Raw genomic sequence first — 23271 nt, forward strand, 5'->3', positions numbered from 1 at the left:
AATTCAATGAAATCGGTACTACGGCTGTGCTGGGGGAGACAGACTTAATTTAGTTAATGCTGATTTTACATGACCTGAACATGATGTTTACAATGTCAGTTTTGCATTTTCAATGTCCATAGCTGTGGATAAGGCAAATGTTTCAATTCTTTTTCTATTACCTCTTACATATGGCAAAAAAAGTCGAAGTAAATTTCATCACATGTTGTTAATTGTCAACTAAACATTATACATAGCATTAAAGGAATGAACAATCATAGAAAGTCAATGTGATAACATGATAATTATTTCTAGCTAACAAATATAATGTTTTGTGCAGTTTATTTAACTATATCAAAATCATTATTATTTATGAGTCACTAATTTTTGTACCTTTTGTGGATAGGTCAATCCAAGAATTTAAGATCCGACGAAAGATTATGCTGTAAGACAATTTTACATCACATATTTTACATATTACCTTTTGGAAAAATAAACAGTCCGAGAATTTAAGAACCCGCAAAACTGTTCTATATGACAAAACCATGAAATTTCATGCCCACGAAATTAAGTGAATTCACAGTATCCTACCTATAGACTAATGTTTTGTTCATTAGTAAGGGGCTTTGACTAAAACATGCTTTATTAGTGAACTGTTCTGTGATAGTCTCAACTATTCTTATATAAGACGCGTCATGACAAAACCAACATAATGCGTTTGCGACCAGCATGGATCCAGACCAGCCTGTGCATCCGCCCAGTCTGATCAGGATCCATGCTGTTCGCTATCAGTTTCTCTACTTGTTATAGGGTTTGTAAGCAAACAGCATGGATCCTGATCAGACTGCGTGGATGCGCAGGCTGGTCTGGATCCATGCTGGTCGCAAACCCATTATGTTGGTTTTGTCGTGACGCGGCTCATATGTTAATGAACTTCAAAACATAACACTTTCATGGATAAATATATAATAGAAGACAAAATAAAATACTAACTTATACTTCTAACATTTAAAAAAGAAAGATTACAGTATATAACATGCAGTACACATACTACATTGACTAATACTGTTATAGTGAAAAATGTTTAAAACAAATAAATAAATAAAAATAAAGATAAAATAAAACATTTTCTCTGGCATGCATAGTTGCTTTAAACTCTTTATGATATCAACAAATATAAAATAAAAATAATGTATATATACTGTCTCAAAATTCCCATATTTGCATTTGTTTCCAGATTTTTTCCAGATAACAATTTTGACCTAATGTGTCAAAATATTTCCCTATTAGGCGGCCCTAACAGGTTCCCAAAAGGATGGGGAAAAAAACACTGCAAGTTCATAGATTAAATGTATGTAAGCGTAATAAATCACCAAAAGCTCATGCATATCGGAATAGGTTTGCCATAATCCCAATATCATAGGCCTAAAGATAAAATAATCTTCAGAAAATGTTCTCTTCAAACCAATTTTCAAATTAAAATATTTAATGAAAAAAAAAGGCTCAAGTGTGCTGCATTGACATATCCAAAAATTATACGGAACACTGTTAAATCAGATATTTTATGAGGCCAAAATTTTGCAAAAATCAATATTTCAGATTTAAAATTGACTAGGCTTAAAATTTTGAATTTCTACTTTCAGTTTCCTTTAAATCTATATAAAAATTTATTTTCATGAAAATTTTCAATACCTGACATGAGTGAATTTTTTTTATTCTACAGTCAGCTTTTGATGATGGAAACATCTTAAAAAACCACATTACATGCATATTAAAGTGACAAAGAGTTTAACTCTTCCTAAAATTAAATCCTGCATAGGAAAAAGCAATTCATACAAAAAAAAAATTGAAAATCCCAAGGGCTTTAACTCTCTCTACAAAGAAATGCTTCATAGGGGCAAACAACCTGTAAATAAAGAAAACCTTAGGGCTGTAACTCTTTCTAAAATGAAATGCTGCATAGGGGCACACAATTCGCACATAAAGAAAATCCCAAGGGCTGTAACTCTTTCTAAAATGAAATGATGCATAGGGGCACACAATTCGCACATAAAGAAAATCCCAAGGGCTGTAACTCTTTCTAAAATGAAATGATGCATAGGGGCACACAATTAGCATATAAAGAACACCAAAGGGCTGTAACTCTTTCTAAAATGAAATATATAGAGAAAATCCACCACATGCAATAAATTGTGGTTTACTGCTACAAGGTGGGCAATATACATATATATAATAAAAATACCTGTCGCCAATTTCTACGTCTGACATGCTATAAATAACATATTACATGCTTGTTATTTGAGCCGCGTCATGACAAAACCAACATAATGGGTTTGCGACCAGCATGGATCCAGACCAGCCTGCGCATCTGCGCAGTCTGATCAGGATCCATGCTGTTCGCTATCAGTTTCTCTACTTGTAATAGAGTTGGTAAGCGAAAAGCATGGATCCTGATTAGACTGCGCGGATGCACATGCTGGTCTGGATCCATGCTGGTCGCAAACCCATTATGTTGGTTTTGTCGTGACGCGGCTCATTTCATATACACTACTTTTGAAAATTATCACATACCATATGATTTGTTTTTGCAATGCCTGGGAAGAAATTTTGTCTATGTAAAACATAGAAAAGGGCCGCTAATTTGTATAGTATATTAAAATACTATGTACTAGAAATATGGATACATTACTGAGAATGAGTCAATACCAATGTTAATTCAAAACGGTATATAAATTTGATAAAATTCAAACAAATTTAGTCTATAATTTGAAGGGTATAGGTGCAATAACATAAATTAAAATGCAATTTTTGAGCCATTTTGACCATTTGTAGACAACGATATTTTTCTTAATGAACGACACTAAACAAGGGCAGACAATCAGGTAGAACAACAATCTTTCCTTATTTTAGCTGATGACCTTTTTGCATGAAAAAAAAGCCAAATTTAAAACTTCTGACTCCTATAATTCTGAAACTTTCAACTTTTTACCAAGAGTGTAGAATCATTGGCTAATCACAATTTCATTGCGAAATCCCTAAAATTTTTCCAAAATGGAAGTTAGACAAGTTCATTCAGGAAATTAAGGATTATAAAGCAAATAAAATAGCATCACCAGTATAGAGCCAGGCCATCCTGCTCATTCATGCACTTTAACTAGCTTCTATACTGCTGGAAGCTCAATTTTTGTATTTTGATTTTAAAATCCCTTAAACTTTGAATGGACTGTTCCAAATTCAAAGTAGGGAAAATCAATTAGCAGGTTAAGGGTGAACAGGCTTATGAACTATGTTTTTGTTATTTATTTTCCTAACAGATAGCAGTACATGTAAATAATTTATGCACCATGCAGACACAACATTTTCACCATTTAACTGAACCTAAGACTCTCTATCCAATGCAGAATATGTACAGAATTTACAGTTCTTAACCCATTACCCCATGAGCATTTTGTGAAAAATGGCTGTTTTCATTGAAAAGTCTCCCGTTATAAGTTCAAGTTGCTATAAAACTATAAAAACTGCTTCAATACTAATCAAACTTGGCACAAATGTTGACTGGACCATTTCCTTTGTAACAACATGCTCAGTCTGAAATTTCCTGTTACCATGGCAACTAGGGGACATCTCAAAATTGCCAAAAATCACTATTTTGCGCTGATTTTTTCCATCAAAATTGATTTCAAAGTGCTGCCACTTCTCAATGGATTGAGATAGAGTCAAAGGCTTTTCAGCATTGGTTACACGTTACCTTATGATCGACCTGGGGCCATTTTTAGCCTCCCACAAGTCCAAAATTTTCTTGGCGATGAGGGGGACTCCGCCCCCCTTCAAACCCCCCAAACAGAAGGGGGCACATCCCCCTTCTGGCAACCCCCTGATGTATCTTTTGGATGGGGGGCCGCGCCGAAAAAGTGGTCAATTTTTTAAACAACATTTCTCAAACAAAAACAAGTGTTTGGGGGCCTAAATAAGGCATTTTTTCACCATTTGAGAAAGCAAAAAGGGAGGGGGGTGAAAAAGGCGTAGAAAGGCGTATATATCTGGTAATGGGTTAATACAACAAATGTATGATGTGATATCACAAAGGGTTTCATTATGACCAAGTATTTAGCTAACTTCCAAATGTGTTGAGCCAAACAGCTAAATTAGACAATTTCTTTTTGGCTAAATTAGGCAATTTCTTTATATGCTTTTCTGGCAGGTACTTATTTACTCATCTACTATAAGAAATGATCCAGGTTCTTTAAGTAAACCTTAGCCTGAAAGAATCTTCATATGCTAGCAGTACAGATCAAGATCAGCCAGCAAAGCCGTGCTGTCTGATCATGATCTGCACTGCTTGCTATTCAGTCAGTACATATTTTGAAATCTTCCCTACAAATGAGGAATGGTTTGGTCCATACTGACAGATGGATAAGTCCATTATTTATATTTAGTGTGGTAAGGGTTAAAACGTAATGAAACCCCCCTGTAGTATGATGTTGTCTAGCTCAGTATAAAATATTATACATGTATATAGAAGCTTTTCACTAAACGGGTTTAAGGTCACTGGAACCTATTTATAACATTATCATGCAAAATGCTCTCATAACCCTTCAATAACACTTGTCTGATAATCATTAATGAGCCGCGCCATGACAAAACCAACATAATGCGTTTGCGACCAGCATGGATCCAGACCAGCCTGCGCATCCTCCCAGTCTGATCAGGATCCATGTTGTTTGCTATTCTCTACTTGTTATAGGGTTTGTAAGCGAACAGTATGGATCCTGATCAGACTTCGCGGATGTGCAGGCTGGTCTTGATCCACGCTGGTCGCAAACGCAGTACGTTGGTTTTGTCATGGCGCGGCTCATTTTTGTTTAAGCTTCTTGCAACATTTTAAAGCTGCATGCCTCCAGATGAGCCAATATATTTCAAGAGATTTAAAACTTGAGAAAAATGTACAAAGATTTTAAGAAAAGTAAACAGATTTAAGATTAAGGTAATAATTTACATATAATGCACAATGTTTGACTGATTTTTCAGTATTTATCACCATATTTTGACTGTTTTACTTCTTAGTAATGCAGTAAGGGCTAATTTTGCTTAATTTGACTAATTTTCGGTAATTTTCTTGAATTGCATGTGCTGTTCGCAATGTGTAAATTATTTTCTTTGTTCACTTCACAATTCTTTACTTTCAAATATATTTTAAAAATTTTCTTGAAAATTAGTATGAATCTGAAGGCAAGCAGCTTTAAAGTCAATTCTAATGTTTCACTGTCAGATGGAGAAAGTTATCAAAGATTGCTTCTTTCAATAAAAAAAATTTCAGCTCCAGAATTTTATCTAAAATAATCAAATCCTTATCAAATGGATCTAATCAAATAATTTTGATAAGAAAATTATTAAAAAATACTAAATTTTAAAGATAAAATGATAATATTTATTAATTTACTCAAATATTATCCCTTCCCTCGAGGAGAAAATGAAGTTTCTTTTTTTTTTATTCCTCAATGAAATCATTCAAACAAATATCTGGTGGGTTGGATTTTTAGCATGAACATTCAATAGTGTCAACGGACTCTGGCAGGTCATGTTTTAATTCTATAAATACATGTATTACATTGTAAAAAATAAATCTACTTCATTATATTATTCTAAAATTACATAAGCAAGATATTCCTTTGACCAATGAATTTCTTATCGGTAATGCAAAGTTAGAGAGATCTAAAACACAACTTACAGCCAGAGATTTCTCTGATTCTACATGATGTAGAAGTCTGTTCTGCTGAAAATAAAACATAAAATAGTAATTTATACTTCATTCTTAGTTAAATAACACAATCCAAAATATTTCTCATAAAAAAGTTTTCTTGTCATGTCTTTGTCTGGTTTGGATTAGGCGTGTCATGGTCAGCAAAAAATTAACGGCAACCTAAAAACTATGTTAACTTTCAACTGACCGTACTAATAAAATTCTTAGATTTTTAACTTTTACTTTATGTGTTACAGACCAGATATGGCATTTTGGTTGTGTTTTATAGTGCTAAATTTGATTACAATACATATCCGATTATAAAAATAACTTTTTTCAGTAGTGTTGTACAATTCGCGATTAGATATCAAGTAATTGAAAAAATACATTGTTGACTACAATTAAAATACAAACAAAATGTGAGCCGCGCCATGACAAAACCAACATAGTGCGTTTGTGACCAGCATGGATCCAGACCAGCCTGCGCATCCGCGCAGTCTGATCAGGATCCATGCTATTCGCTTACCAACCCTTTTACAAGTAGAGAAACTGATAGCAAACAGCATGGATCCTGATCAGACTGGGCGGATGCACAGGCTGGTCTGGATCCATGCTGGTCGCAAACGCACTATGTTGGTTTTGTCATGGCGCGGCTCACATTTTGTTTGTATTTCAGCTCATATCAAATCTTGTTATAAAAATTAAAGTAAGGTTTAGAATCAATTTAAAACTTTCTCGGCTCTTTGCCGGTTATTTCACCTTGGTTATAGGTTAATAAATTTTCTAAACGAATAAACGTGACACACTTAGTTTTCACGCTGATTTCCATCACAATTTTTTGGTCACATCATGCATACATATCATATCTAAATGAAATAAATATACTTTATAGATAATAATACAGATTTTTCTGGTAATAATTTAGTTCTCTGAAACCTACCTGCATTTGATCTTTAGATTCAATGTTGCTTTGTGTTAATTTAGTGTCCTGCTCTTTGCTGGAATAAATCAAGAGCAAAACATATTTCATCATATTACAGAATATCCACGAAAAAAAATAAAAAAATGTATCACTTCCAGAATATAATATAATATTTTAGGTGCACAGAAGGGCACCTGAGGTCATCCTCCACCAGTAAAGTTGGGAAGTAGACATAATTTTATGACTTATACTGTGTAGGTGAGACGTAAAACCAAAAAAACAAGTATCAAATTGTTATAAAATCCAATGCACTTAATTAAAGCTAGGCTCTAAGAATAATCATTAACATGACTGCACATTACTGATGAAATAAATGTTGTCACTGTAAGAACTGTTATCAAAAGAATAACTGTAATATACATTATCACTAAAATCAATTACATAACAAATCCATATTATGACTGTAAATGATTTGAATTTACATCAATGAAAACTTTAGGTCTCAATGACTGTAATTAAAGACTTTAACTAGTATTATTACTGATTAATAATATAACTGTAACCAATAAAATCACTGTAATTAATAACAATATCAGTGTAATCAATATTATAACTTATCAATATAATCACTGTAAGTGATATGACTTTTAATCACTGTGATCAACAATTACTGTAATTACAAATTACTGTAATCAACAACATTAACCAATGTTATTACTAATTTATAATATGAATGTGACTGATCTGTAATATGACTGTTATTAATAAATCAATTTAATCATGATTCAACTTATTCAATAAATTAATTAAAAAAGTTTGAGGGCGGCAACAGCATCCGAAAAGTTGACATGACTGTAACAATACCTCCATTTTATTCTTCTTTGAAAAAAAAAGAAAAAAAGTCTGGTTAATAAAATATATATCAAACTTATAAAAAATTAATCAGTTTTAACTATAAAGGTAATTTGAGCCTCGCCATGACAAAACCAACAAATGCGTTTGCGATCAGCATGGATCCAAACCAGTCTGTGTATCCGCGCATTCTGATCAGGATCCATGCTGTTCGCTATCAGTTTCTCTACTTGTTATAGAGTAATTGTAAGCGACAAGCATGGATCCTGATCAGACTGCCTGGATCCATGCTGGTCGCAAACCCATTATGTTGGTTTTGTCATGACGCGGCTCATTTAAGAAATGACCCACCTTGCACCGGCTTCCATCTGTAGACCGGACCCAGCCGGACCAAATGTATACAACCAATGATTCTTGATCAAGTAACGGAATATCAGCTCAAATGCGAACATCCTACCTTCTCTACCCTCCCATGTCTCACTGAGATTTGTTCCTAAACAAAAATATTACTTATTATTTCAAACAGTTGGTACATTAAACCAATATCTACATAAAATCAAGTAAAAATTGACACTCTTATGGTCTTTTTGACAAAAAAAAACAAGAGGGCCATGATGGTCCTGAAATCGCTCCCCTGAATATAAAACTCTCCATGACAATGAATATGTATTAGTACTATTGTTTTCTATAAACAAAAGCAGATATAAAATCTAAATCTTAAACTGATATCACATAGTTCATATTTGTATCTGAAATATTGCATGTGTAAAACATCATTACTGGTTGCTATTGCTTAAAAGGGAAAATCAACTACAGTTCCAAAAGATGTGTAAATATAAGAAAAACCAATGACCCCCTTGGGTGGAGCAAATTTTGACCCAAGGGCTTTTATTAAATTTGAACAAACTTGGTAGACACCTATAAGATTTTTCATGCTTAATATCTAAGCTCTAGCTCTTTGGGTTTTTTTTTTGTGCCCCCATGATAGTGGCGGGCATTTAGATTTACCCTTGTCCGTCCGTCCGTCTGTCCGTCCGTCCTTCCGTCCGTCTGTCCGTCCGTCCGTCCGTTCACTTTTGTGTCGCACGTAACTCAAAAAGTATTTGACCTAGAGTCATGAAACTGTACAGGAATGTTGATCAGCATGTGTAGTTGTGCACCTGGGTATTTTCGTCTGGATATTTTTAGTATTTTCAGAGTTATTGCCCTTGACTTAGTAAAATTTTGCAATTTTCAACTTGTGTCGCATGTAACTCAAAAAGTATTTGACCTAGAGTCATGAAACTTTACATGAATGTTGATCAGCATGTGTAGTTGTGCACCTGGGTATTTTCGTCTGGATATTTTTAGTATTTTAAGAGTTATTGCCCTTGACTTAGTAAATTTTGCAATTTTCAACTTGTGTCGCATGTAACTCAAAAAGTATTTGACCTAGAGTCATGAAACTTTACAGGAATGTTGATCAGCATGTGTAGTTGTGCACCTGGGTATTTTTGTCTGGATATTTTTAGTATTTTCAGAGTTATTGCCCTTGACTTAGTAAAATTTTGCAATTTTCAACTTGTGTCGCACGTAACTCAAAAAGTATTTGACCTAGAGTCATGAAACTTTACAGGAATGTTGATCATTATGTGTAGTTGTGCACCTGGGTATTTTCTTCTGGATATTTTTAGTATTTTCAGAGTTATTGCCCTTGACTTAGTAAAATTTTGCAATTTTCAAATTGTGTCGCATGTAACTCAAAAAGTATTTGACCTAGAGTCATGTAACTTTACAGGAATATTGATCAGCATGTGCAGTTGTGCACCAGGTATTTTTGTCTGGATTTATTTAGTATTTTTAGAGTTATTGCCCTTCACTTAGAATTTTTTTGCAATTTTCAACTTGTGTCGCATGCTACTCAAAAAGGATTTGACATAGTCATTAAACCTAATGGGCAGGTTGCTCAGCATATTTAGATTTGCACCTGGGGTTTCGCTTGTGGATTTATCCAGTATTTGTAGAGTTATTTCCCTTGACTTAGTAAAAAGATTGACTGAACAGTGGCGCGGTGGGGGCACCCGTGTCCTATGGACACATTTCTAGTTTAAGATTTATTTTTGTTTTTACTATATACAATTATAAGGAAAATCAATGAACCCCAGGGCAGGGCCAATTTTGACCCAAGGGCTGCAAGTTGAACATTTAATTTGGTAGACACCAGTCCTGCCAATTTTGACCCAAAGGCTTTTATTTAAACAAATTTGGTACACACTCACTCAAAGATGTTTCATGCTTCATATCTAAGCTCTAGCTCTTTTGGTTTTTTAAAGCAGGAATTTTAAAGGTTTTACAATAGACATATTAGAAATCAATGACCTCCCCCCCCCCCCCTGCCAATTTTGACCCCACAGCTTTAATATGAACAAACTTTGTTGACACTCACTCGAAGATGTTTAATGCCAAATATCTAAGCTCTAGCTCTTTGGGTTTTTTAAAAGATATTTTATGGGGATTTTTTGCTGTTGTTTTTTTGTTGCCTTGGCAACCAGACTTCTGCATGGAATTAAATTCTTTGAACATTTTTTACATGTGACCATCAAAGGAACATTCCTGTGAAGTTGCATGAAATTGGCTTAGTGCTTTATGAAGAGATGTTGTTAAAAGTAAAAGTTTAAGGGTAGACACTGGACGGACACCACTTTGTGACAGGTGAGCTAAAAACAATAGAATTTCATTAATTCCACCTAGATGGTTAAGGATAACTAGAAGGGGTTTTTGTGACAAAAACATGTCTGCCAAAACTAGGTATGGTACTGATCACCAGAACTCGGATCATGTGACACATGTAAATTACCAAAAAGAGGCCAAATATGCAAAAAATAACCCTTGTTGTTTTAGTAACACAGTAGAAATATGGTGAAATATGGCCAAATATGCAAAAAATAGCCCTTGCTGTTTTAGTAACGCAGTAGAAATATGGTGAAAAAATCTGAATGCTGGTCAAGCTCCAAGGTAATATTCATCTTCTTTACGAGAATGTGTTCTGGAATAATAGTCGATAAGATGGTCGTCTGACAGGCTCTAGTATGGTGTTATTAACGTAAATACCGTAGTCGTTAAACGTTTTACCCAAAAATGTGCGTACATGTAGAGGATATTTAGTTGTTTTGAGTAAATTTATGCTATGTTACATCACATCAAGAAGTGAGAGAATTATTTTTCATGAGGGCGTATCACACCTGGACATGTTGATGTTTTATCACTCAGTTGTGTGATCATATACATATACTGTATAGCATATTAAAAAAAAAAAAACAACAACAAGCAATTATCATAGTATTGCAAGCAATCCATAAGTCCCCTACAGGTGAGAACCCCAGCAACATTCTGAAGGGCCATTGGCCATTCACTTATGTTTCTATTTTAAGTAAATTTGTTGAAAAAGTTCTTTAAAAAAGATCACAGGAAACAGTTTTTATGTACAGACAGACAGACTGAAGGACACTCTACAGTTATTTTTTAAACATCCCAGTAATCAAAATATAACATTTTTAAAAGCAAAATTTTAAAAAAGAGATAACTCTTGAAAAAAAGATGCAAGATGTCATACATGATGTGAGTGTAACAAAGAACAATTAGTAATGAAGGTATGAATAATGAATGTTTATTTTGAACTTGAAGTAAATGAAAGTTAAAAGAACAAATAAGAAAAATTAAAAGTTTAAGGAGATAATTCTGGAAATATGGATGCTAGATTTATAAACCTTGTCATATTATTATGATGTGGGAGTTTGAAGAAAATCCTATCATGATTGAAGAAGTTGGAGTAAAAATTACCAATTTCTCGAAAAAAAAGTATAAGTTCAAAGGGGCATAATTCTGGAAATAGTCTTGCTAGAGTATTGAACTTTCTCACAAATGTTGAGTGATAATAAGAAACATATATATGAAGTTTGAAGTAGATACATTCAGAAAAAAAGAAGTTATTAAAAAAAAAACAATATTTTTTTCATGAAAATTTTAAGTTCAAGGGAGGTAATTCTGATAAATTTTGTGCTAGAGTTGTAAACTTTGTCACATATGATGTGGTTGATGACTAGCAACTTATATTTAAAGTTTGAAGAAAATACCTTAAGAAATAAAGAACTTATAGTGAAAAAACTTAAAAACTAGAATCAGAAATCTTGAAATTCAGTCTATTTGTTGCCATAGCAACCAGAATTTTCAACATAGGAAGATAAGAAAAGGATGTGCATAATTTCCAGACTGCCATCTACCCATATGTCAAGTTTCATAAAAATATTTTCAGTACTTTTTGCGTTATAACTGAATCCAGGTTATGTGTAAAATTTGCCATATTTTCAGTCTATTTGTCGCCATAGCAACCAGAATTTTAAGCATAGGAAAAAAAGAAAAAGACGTGCATAATCTCCATACTGCCATCTATCCATATATCAAGTTTCATAAAAATATTTTCAGTACTTTTTGCGTAATCGTGGGATCCAGGTTATGTGTAAAATTTGCCATATTTTCAGTCTATTTGTTGCCATAGCAACCAGAATTTTCAGCATAGGAAAAAAAGAAAAAGACGTGCATAATCTCCATACTGCCATCTATCCATATATCAAGTTTCATAAAAATATTTTCAGTACTTATCGCGGGATCCAGTTTTGTGGACGGACGGACTGACTGACGGACGGACGTTCTCACAGGACAGTAATTATGTGGCTACTCTATTGTTCTCTCTATTGTTCTTTTTAGCCACACAAAAGAAAATAGCCACATAAAAGCATTACAGAATGAATGACATCAAAGAGAAAGAACAGTTACCTATTGTCCCTCTAGCCACATAATTACTCTCCTGTGAGTGCGGACAGACGGACCGAGGGTAAACCTAAAGTCCCCTCCAGTAAACCGGTAGAGGACTAAAAAGAGAAACAAAACAAGCAAAAATCTAATACAGTAGGGGCTATTTTACGTGGATATTGTAAGTGCCGTCTGCAATGTGTAAATTGCTTCCTTTGTTCTTCACAATGATTTACTTTCAAAAACATTTTCCAAATTGTAATGGAAATAAACATGGATCTTGAGGCATGCTGCTTTAACAATATCATAACATAATTTTAAATGATAAAATTTTAAGGAAATTATGGCATTACATTTGAGCCGCGTCACGACAAAACCAACATAATGGGTTTGCGACCAGCATGGATCCAGACCAGTCTGATCAGGATCCATGCTGTTTGCTTACAAACCCTATAACAAATAGAGAAACTGATAACGAACAGCATGGATCCTGATCAGACTGCGTGGATGCGCATGCTGGTCTAGATCCATGCTGGTCGCAAACCCATTATGTTGGTTTTGTCATGACGCTGCTCATTTAATGATTTCTTTCTCTTATGTGGTCATTCAACACATAGCTGGAATTTTACTTTTACTGAAATTAACCAACTTATTCAGAATCTTTCATTTTTTATTCAGTTTTACCTGATTATCATCCAATTCCCGCTTCTTTCAACAACTTATAATGTCATATACTCGCCACATTTCTGACCAAAACTGGCATTGTCAGTAATTGAGTTTTACAGCAATAATTATTATAAAACAAGACAAAATTATTTCAGTTTATTTTTTTCCCCTTTAATTTTATAAAAAAAAAAATGGGATGGGATTTCAAAAACTTCAAGTGTCTTACACACACACACATCCACTTAACAAATTAATTGTCTCTTAATTATATACTCTTATTATTTAGTGTCTGTTAAATTAAACAATGATACCCACGTGATGTAATATTTTCCTTATTCTTGCATTCAAGTGTTTATTCTGATTAACATTATGTATATCAGCCCCTACATGTTACTATATTTATGGATAAAGAGAAATACTTGGAAAACATCTTGACACTGGAAATAAAATAGCAACCGAAAGAATACATGAGATTACTGTTCAGTAAGTCCTGAAAGTGTTCCCTGTTGCAAGTGTTGTTAGAACAGATGAATTAGATTTGTCAGCTCATAAATTTCCTTGAAGTTCTCTTTCTTATAAACTTAAAATATGATTGAGCGAGTGTCTGACAGGGGTTGAAGGTTACCCGGAAAAGTTTATCACGCAGTTGTTACTTAAAAAAAAATGAATTTAACCGCGGAATAACATCATTATTGCAGTGGGAAAAAATTATAAGTGCAGTAATTGTCATTGAATCGAGAAATATGCTTAAAGAGCAAGATACACAATACATTTTTAAGGAAATTTACTGAATCATAAATTGAGCCGTGTCACAACAAAACAAACATAATGGGTTTGCGACCAGCATGATCCAGACCAGCCTGAGCATCGCGCAGTCTGATCAGGATCCATGCTGTTCGCTTACCAACCCTATTACAAGTAGCAAAACTGAAAGCGAACAGCATGGATCAGACTGCGGGGATGCGCAGGCTGGTCTTGATCCATGCTGGTCGCAAACCCATTATGTTGGTTTTGTCGTGACGTGGCTCAATTAATACATAGGCCACAAAAAAAATCAGCACAGCCATTTTAACAACACAATGAGTGATATACTCGCGTAATATGGGTTTTATATCACTAAATAGATACCCAGACATTCATTTATAAGCATCAACTTTTATAACAATTTGACAGAGTATTTCTTGCATATCAGAATTGTGTTTCCATTAATTTTACTCTTGCCGGAAATTTCATCTGTCATGGGGGTGCCAGACGAGTTGCGTGCAATATTAACAATGGCATGCTAATGATGACATATTTTATACAATATCTCTATTTTTGATTATCATTTTAAAATATCCATATGATAAAGATATCAACAACGTTAAATTAAAATTAACAGGTTTCACCAGAAAAGCAGAATACAAAATTTTTTATCTGATAATCACCCTCGTAATTTTTAATTTATTCTGTATAGCCAAAATGTATTAGAACATAATTTCAAAATATGTTTTACTTCAGACATAAATATGCTAAAATTTTAAATTTAATTAAGTTTTATTTTTTGGGTTAAAAACCAAATAATAAAAAAGCAAATGGGCCAAAAACGAACGAAGAGTACTTGACCATGATGCATTGTATATCTTTATACAAATAAAGAGATATTTGAATGTACAAGTATATTGCCGTTTGAACATGGTACGGACACTTGCATATATCTATTGATGTTTACCATGTTCTGTTCACTACCCTTATTATCAGTATGTAATTGACATGATAATAAATAGAGGATATTGAATGAGTGTAATATTATTTTATTCAACGAGTGCAATAAATTCAGTAATGAACTTACACGAATTTAATATTCCATTTATCACATACTCAAAATAAAGACCGTTTAAAGTGAAATAAGAGCCATTTTCATTGACGCGCCTATTAGTACAGTCCCTGGGGACCTTTTGTGTGCAAAAAAGGTCCATGGATAAATGTTATATTAATGTAAAGCTAAATGTTTGAAGTTCACAAAAAATGTGGGTAGACATGTCAAATCATGGTACGTTTTGAGAAATCCAAGATGGCCGCCAAGATGGCCGCCAAATTATTGAAAAATGGCTAATACGCAATTTATATCATAAAATTAGTTCCTTTTTGTATTTATTTTGGTACAGGTGATGTTAAAACTTCACATCCTGTTGGAACAATATGAAAAAGGGTCTTTTTTCATTTTCTTATACATATTCTCTTGTTTTCATAGAGAAATTTTGCTAAAAAAGCATGAAAAAGTATCAAAAATCGATATGGGGGGCTGGCATTTTTTCCTATCAGTCGAGGCATAGTGGTGAATATGAATATTTTTACCATATATTACAAAGACCTGATCAACAATTTCCTAATTGTACCCTTATTTTTATTTTTATTGTGTAAGAATGTGAATTCTGACATTCCTAAAGTGGGTGGGGTACTCGGAAATTGAGTCCCAATTTCTAGTGAACTGATATATAACGATTATTAAGACTAAGAATAACCAACAAGATTACATTTTGAAATGTTCAAAAGTCTTTAATTTTTTTTAAAGGTAGATTTGCATTCTACCAACAACATTAATTGGTTCTGTTGCCATGGCAACAACGTGGTAAAATGAGAAAACCCCGGAAACGTATGAGGCCTTCAGTTTTATCAATTCAAGCATGTTGTAGAAGTTAATGTCATGATTATGCATTACAGAATTCAGAGTTGGATACATTTGAAACATAAAAAAAATCATTTCAAATTTCAATACATTAACTTTCCATGAAAAAACACTCCATGAAAAGAACACAAATTTGAATTAAAACATCGGTAACATTTTGCTGAACAGTTACTGTAACAATAAAACGCTTAAAGTGTTACAGGCAAAAGATAAAAATGAAATCTACTCAGAGTTATATAATTGAAAAATAAAATTTATGCTTGATGTTTGTCCCGATTTGAGAGAAAAGCTTTTCAACATTCTTCATTTATTGGTCATTAACTATTAATAATAATAATAAATAACAAATAAAGCAAAAAAAATCCCACAGATCAAATGTGATAAGAAGGAATAGACAATATGCAATATGTTGTGTCAAGATAATGTGCCATGGATCCATCTGAAAAACCTAAATGATTGTGTTCTCATCTTAATGCATTACAAGACCAGCTGATAAATATTTTAACAGTTGGAGAAACATGGATAAAATCACCATTTTGTGTTAGAAATTTGACACTTTCTTCTATTCTAAAAAAATATAGAGTAGCATAAATTATAAATCCTGTATTGCTGTTATACGGTCAGTATGTCTTAAACCATCAATGGCATCTTGTCTTAAATTATTACCAAAAACAACCCCTCCATTTAAACACATAAAAACGTTGTATAGAATCTCCATTGTTTTACCTATTGAAAATCGGATACAGTATAGGGACAAACTCCTGTATACATTAAAGCAGCACGCCTCCAGATTTATCCTATTTTTCATGAAAATTTTGAAAATGTATCTAAAAGTAAAATATTGCAAAGTGAACAAAGAAAGTAATTTACATATTGCAAACGGCACTAACAATCCATGTAAATTACCAAAAAGGGGTCAAAATATGCAAAAAATATCCTTACTGTGTTAGTAACGCAGTAAAAGTATGATGATAAATACTGTAAAATTAGTCCTTAAACACACATAAAATATAAATTATTACTTGAATCTTGAGTCTATTTACTTTTCTTACAATATTAGTGCGTTTTCCCGAAGTTTGATTTTCTTGAAATATTTTGGCTCATAAAAATATGTGTTTGTAAAACTTTGGGAGCGATTTTTGTTCCACTCACACAAAAAAGTATGTAAACTGTCGTCACGTAGTAATAAGCTATAACTGATATACATGTAAGCATTCAACTAAAATCTCAAAGACGTTGGTAATCATATCAACTGTTACAGTTTCGTTATTTTTTCATCATCAATAAATATCAAAAAATCATGTGGAGTAACCGGCGGCTGAACGTATCCAAAATTCATATAAGCTATCTGTTTTAAATAAGTCATTATAAAAGTGCAGTCTTAATGTAATTGGAGATGAGGAAAAACAGCATTTCTCAAATTGTTCGGTAGCATGTAATGCACACGAACACTAGTGTGTTCCAAATTAAGATTAAGTTTAGGACGTATTTGAATTTGGAATCAGGATAAACATATGACTTTGATTTCTTTATTTTACAAACAATTTTAATGTTGTTTTTTTTATTTGAATCAGCCAAATTTCACTTTTTTTATAGACTTTGTAATTCTGATTTGCCTTAAAAGATGACCAGAAGGTGTCAATATTATGAAATAATGCACGGAGGGAAACATATTAAGGTCTTCCTCAGTAAAGCAGAAAAGTCGCTAAAGTGTTGATGTGACGTAAAATTTGACAGAAAGTTTGTTTTGTTGTTGTTTTTTGCATAAATCGGATTATTGTATATCTTAGTCACAAAAGTTAAAAATAGAACTGACAATGTGTAATGTTTTCAAATATTCCTGGAAATAAATAAAAAGATCTTGAGCTTTAATACGTATGGCTTTTTCAGATGGGACTAAACCAACATTGTTTATCACCTTCCGCGTAGCGGAAAGGGGAATATAGGAATGGCCTCCGTCTGTCAGTTCGTCCGTCTGTAACACTTTCGTGTTCGCTTCATAACTTTTTAACCCCTGAAATTTTTTTGAAATAATTTGGTGCAAGTGATCACCATAATAAAACAATATGCAGAGGGCAACAATTGGGTTACTATTCCCAAGGTCAATGTCACACTTTAAGGTCAAATGTTAACAGTCTTCATTTAATAATAAAAAGTCTACATTTCGTGTCCGCTCCATAACTTTTTTAATGCTGAAAAGTTTTGAAATAACTTTGCACAACGGATCACCATTATGACACGACGTGCAGTGCGCTGTAATTGGGTTGCTACCCAAAAGGTCAAGGTCACACTTTAAAGTCAAATGTTTATAAGTCTACATTTCGTGTCCGCTCCATCATTTTAACCGCTGAAATTTTTAAAAAATATCTTGGCACAATTGATAACCAGTATAAGAACATGTGCAGAACGCAAAAATTGGGTTGCTACACCAAAGGTCAAGGTCAAATGTACAAAAATCTACATTTCGTGTCCCCTCCAAAACTTTTAAACCTTTTTGTTTAAATAGCTTGGCACAATTGAGCACCATTATGAGACGATGTGCAGATCGCAATAATTGAATTGCTACCCCAAAGGTCAGGGTCACACTTACAGGTCATATGTTAGAAAGTCTACATTTCGTGTCTGTCTCTTACTTTTAAACATCGAAATGTTTTTAAGTTAACTTGGCAGAAATGATCAACATTATGACATCATTGGCAGAGCACAATAATCAAGTCACAGCCCTGAAGGTCAGAGTCATACTCAACGGTCCGATGTAAAAACTTTTTTTTTCATGTCCGCTCTATAACTTATTGACAATTCAAAGGTTTTAAAATACTTAGCACAAATGATCCCCACCACGACACAATCTACAGACCTCAACATCCAGGTTGCTGCAACCAAGGTTAAGGTTATATGTTCTTCATAACTTTTTGACTTTATGGAATATTTTAAATAACTTGGCACAAATAATCACCATCGTGAGACTATGTGCTTATCATATGCATGACACAACATCAAGGTCATGGTTGGTAAAAGGTCAAGAAGTACACATTCATGTTCCTTGCGAAGCCCCGGAGTAAACTTTTGTTTACACAGTGTAAATATAGGAAAAACGTGAAAATATTCATCTCCATAACTGCAGGACCTACCGGTAGTATAGAATATTATTAAATTTGCTTAAATCACGACATTGTGGTCAAGTTCATTTATGCCAGGGGTCACTTCGTTTTACATATAGGAAAAGCTAAAATACTTCTCCCAAACCGATCCCTATAGCCTATTATTTCTGTAGTAGCCTTGTATAGACCAGTACAAATTTTATTTAAATGAAAATTTAACCTTCCCCTAGGGTCAACTTATTTCATATGGAGACACATAGGAAAACTTTTTAAAATCATATTTTTTTCCAAAACCAAATGCCTAGATCTTAGATTTTGGGTTAAAAGCATTGTCAAAAAGACCTTAATTTATTTTTCAAATCTTGACAATCTAGTCAAAGTTGACCTAACCCCAGGAGTCATTTTACTTTGTGTTATAAAGAAAAGGCTTTGAAAACTTCTCCATAAATAAAATGCTTTGATATTTAAGTGTGTGAAGCATTCATTCTGTGACCATATCAATTTATGTCACGATATAATACACAACTACTAAGCTTGGTTAAGTCATGATCCGTTTGATTATAATTACCTTCCCAAGGGTCAATAAATTTACATAGTCTAACTTATATATAAAATCCTTTATAAAATCATCCCTTTAACCCAATTGTTTAGAGCATGTGAAATATTTTCTAGAAGACTTTTACCATGTTTCTTCAAATCATGATAGGGCCGGGCCTGGGTTATACGCTAATTTCAACACTTCTTTGGTGATAGCTTGAAGGTCGGTAAAACTATCTGACTTTCATGGATAAATAACCAGAAGAGTAATGACCAATTTGTACTAAGCTACGGTACTAACTTTTTTGACAGACAAATGACCTTAAAACTCAATGTCCGAGATCAATTGTTGTCTGTGGAACAAGAGACCACTGGACTTCACATCCGACACTCTCCGTAAAGTGCTACGTTTGCAGGCATCAAATAATGATCATGAGTCTAGATTAAAACAAGAGCCGGTTGAACCGGGTGATGCTCCCCGACTAGCTCAATCAAACCGAGCCTGCAACATTTTCAATGTTGCCGTGTTGGGCTATCTTTAGGGATTCTTATTTCTCTCTATTTTGGACACACGCCCGGCGACTATATGCTCCCCCGAACTTTTTCGGGGAGCATAAAAATGGCCCTGCCTAGATGTCGATTTTTATATTTAAAAAAAACTCTTTATGTCAGAAACCACAATGCAAGACCATTTGGTTGGAAGAATTGTCTTGTGTTCTTTTTTGATTGTTCAAATCATTGCCCCACTGGTATAAGGTGACCTAGAATTTAAGACCTCGTGACCTACTTTCTTGTTTTTGAAGCTAAAGAAATTTGGATAACAGGCACAATATGACATGCTAGCTGACCTTAACCTGTTCTAGTAATCTCTTTGTATTTTGATTGTAAAATTTCAGATGCAGAATTATACACTGAGATCAGTTGACCTTGTATTTAATCTAAAGCAAGTTAGAGTTTCATAATACAAGCTACAACCAAAAAGTTTGAACTCAACAATAAATTCGATTGTCATTAAAATTTGATATTGGTTGACCTAGAATTTGAACCAGTGACCTACTTATTTCTCGTTTTAGCTACAAAGTCTTAAATGTTTACCCTATGTACAGTTTCAAACATTTGATAATGTTTATATACATTTCTACCTTAAGACCTTATTATTATCACTATAAATTATCCTTTCTAAACATAACAACATGCACATTTTACATGACCTTTTTCTATGTAAAGCAGATTGAAAAAAGCAAATGCATGATGCAAATGCTTGAAATAAATTTATTCATCTAATTTCAAAATATTGGCTGTTATCTGTGTTGATAATTTGCTATTTTTTTCAATTGTTACCATGGCATTGTGCACAGATTATTTATTTTTAAGTCTGTGTCATTCTTATCAACATGCTTAAAATGCTAAAAGTTGAAAGTGTCATACGTTTTAGGTGTGTCTTTCATTTTACTTCTCCGTTGCCATGGCAACAGAACATGTTAAATATTGATAAACAAAATATCAGTCTAAGATTCTTAATTATTTATAACTCAAGGTACATGCCAAAGTGCAATACATGTTGACTATTCATAGTTTTAATTATCATAACAAACCAGTTAACAAAATACTGAGACTTAATTTTCGTTACCCCACCCACTTTAAGAATATCAGAATTCACATTCTTTTACAATAAAGATAAAAAATAAGGGTGATATTAGTATGATATTGTTCAAGTCTTTGTAGTATATGGTAAAAATATTCATTTACACCGCTATGCCTTAGCTGGTAGGAAAAAATGTCAGCCCCATATCAATTTTTGATTTTTTTTCATGCAATTTTTTAGCAAATTTATCTATGAAATTCAGAGAATATGAAAAAATAATGGAAATGTCTCCATTTTCATTTTGTTCCAACAGGATGTGAAGTTCTTATATCATTTATACTAAAATAAATACAAAAGAAAACTAATTTTATCAGATATAATGCGTATTAGCCATTTTTCAATAATTTGGCGGCCATCTTGGCGGCCATCTTGGATTTCTCAAAACGTACCATGATTCGACATGTCTACCCAAAATTTTTGTAAACTTCAAACATTTAGCTTTACATTGGTATAACATTTATCCATGGACCTTTTTTGCACACAAAAGGTCCTCAGGGACTGTACTATATAGTATAACGCTAACATTCAGCGCGTCTTTACACTATATTTGTATAACGCTAATGACGTCACGTCAAAATATATGCACAGCCCTGCAATACCATTTTTACGGAGTCGCAAAATCGGCACGGGTGTGTGATAAATACAGATATTACATCGATTTAAAACTTATTCTGGTGAATGTCTGAAAACTGCACAGTGGTGATTGGAAAAGCACGCGTCATATCATTAAGAAATATTGGCGTCAACTTTGAATGTTGCATTCCTACGATTGTTGAAAGTCAAAGGTTATGGTTCCTCGTTAGTATGCCCTACTTTGTAGAGGGGTGTATTTGTCTGTTTCCAATGACATGTTTTCCTTTTATTTCATTTTATTTTTTATGTATCTTAACATTTTATATATTTATTTATTATACATATTTTTTGTGTGCAAAAAGTAGGTGTAATAGGAGGTTTTGATAGAAAAATAGGAACAAGAGGGCCCATAGGGCCCTGGTTCGCTCACCTGAGACATAGGTCAAAAGGTCAAAGTGGAAACCCATTTCACCTCAGAAGCACAATTTGAAAACAAGGGACAGCTTAATCTGTACAATTTTTGTAGTCGCCAATGAAATTTTTTTGTAAAATTATTTCCAAGTTTAGATATTGTTGTTTTCTAATTTTAGCTTTGGCAGCCATTTTATTAAACAGTTCAGCCTGTCACTAAGTGAGGGGTGAGCTAATAAAAAGATGACAGAAAAAAAAGAAGGAACTGTTGACAGCTATCCCCTGGGGCAGGGCTAATTTTGACCCGACGGGTTTTATTTCCACAAACATTGTAGACATACACTAGAACATGTTTCATGCCAAATATCTAATTTCTACCTCTTTTTGATTTTAACAAGAAGATTTTTTAAAATTTTTACTTTATACATATAAGGAAAATGAATGACCCCTGGGGCCGGACAAATTTTGACTCTAGGGCTTTTATTTGAACAAACTTGGTAGACATCCACAAGGAGATGTTTCATGCCCAATATCTAAGCTCTAGCTCTTTTGGATTTTCACAAGAAGATTTTTTTAGTTTTTACTATATACAAAATGTACATATAAGGAAAATCAATGATCCCTTGGGGTTGGGCCAATTTTGACCTTAGGGCTTTTATTTGAACAAACTTGGTAGACATCCACTAGAAAATATTTCATGCAAAATATCTAAGCTCTACCACTTTCAGTTTTTTACAATAAGATTTTTCAAGGGTTTTGTAAAACAAATTTTAATTCTTTCAACAACTTTGGAAGAGCTTTATGCAGAAGTTTCAACAAATTTGGCCAAGTGATTTAGTTTAGGAGGAGAAGTTGTTTAAAGTAATTGCTGACCCACTGACGACGGATGACAGACAAAGGGACATCACAAAAGCTCACCTTGAGGACTTTGTCAAGTAGGAAGGCAATAAAAAAGTAGGAACGATTGAAGGCCTGATAATAACGCTGTGGAAGCTCCGTAGCAAACAAGAAGTCTCCATATCATCAAAAATATCAGATTTTTCTTTCAATCTTGCGGCGCTTTGTTATATTTAACAACCCTGTGCAAACGCAGTAAAAGCGCAGTCAAGTACAACAGGGCCTTTAACAAAATTAACTAAAAGCTTTGAATGAGTTAAAAATAATTTAATATGGTGGCCTTTTTAAGACAAGGTTTGACTGTAATAAACACTAATAGAACTGTATCAATAAAACACGTTTTTGCATTTTTATGATGTCAAAATTACCAACACTCAAATCTATGTTGCATAATTATAAAACTATACAATATTTACAAACTCGACACACATGCTGAATGGGCATATGTAAATATTTATAAAGAAGATAAGTGTACATCTTTAGAGTTTATAT

General features: G+C 33.3%; 1 protein-coding gene across 6 annotated transcripts in view; it reads right to left on the minus strand.

Annotated features, from left to right (window-relative positions):
* Nucleotides 1–23271, minus strand: part of LOC132725472 (uncharacterized) — a 77285-nt gene that overhangs the window by 32986 nt on the left and 21028 nt on the right. For 2 of the 6 annotated variants that reach the window (XM_060710610.1, XM_060710608.1), the window contains exons 13-15: nucleotides 7845–7986; nucleotides 6660–6717; nucleotides 5708–5749 (exon numbers count right to left, since the gene is read on the minus strand). In XM_060710610.1, coding sequence (XP_060566593.1) covers nucleotides 5708–5749; nucleotides 6660–6717; nucleotides 7845–7986 — 242 coding nt within the window. Of the gene's footprint in view, nucleotides 1–2221; nucleotides 2249–5707; nucleotides 5753–6659; nucleotides 6718–7844; nucleotides 7987–23271 lie in introns of all 6 variants that reach the window. The other 4 variants (XM_060710609.1, XM_060710607.1, XM_060710606.1 and 1 more) reach the window with 3 other exon arrangements.

The sequence above is a fragment of the Ruditapes philippinarum genome, unplaced genomic scaffold (genome assembly GCF_026571515.1).
Source record: "Ruditapes philippinarum isolate M1 unplaced genomic scaffold, ASM2657151v2 ctg552_1_1_1_1, whole genome shotgun sequence".
NCBI lineage: Eukaryota > Metazoa > Mollusca > Bivalvia > Venerida > Veneridae > Ruditapes > Ruditapes philippinarum.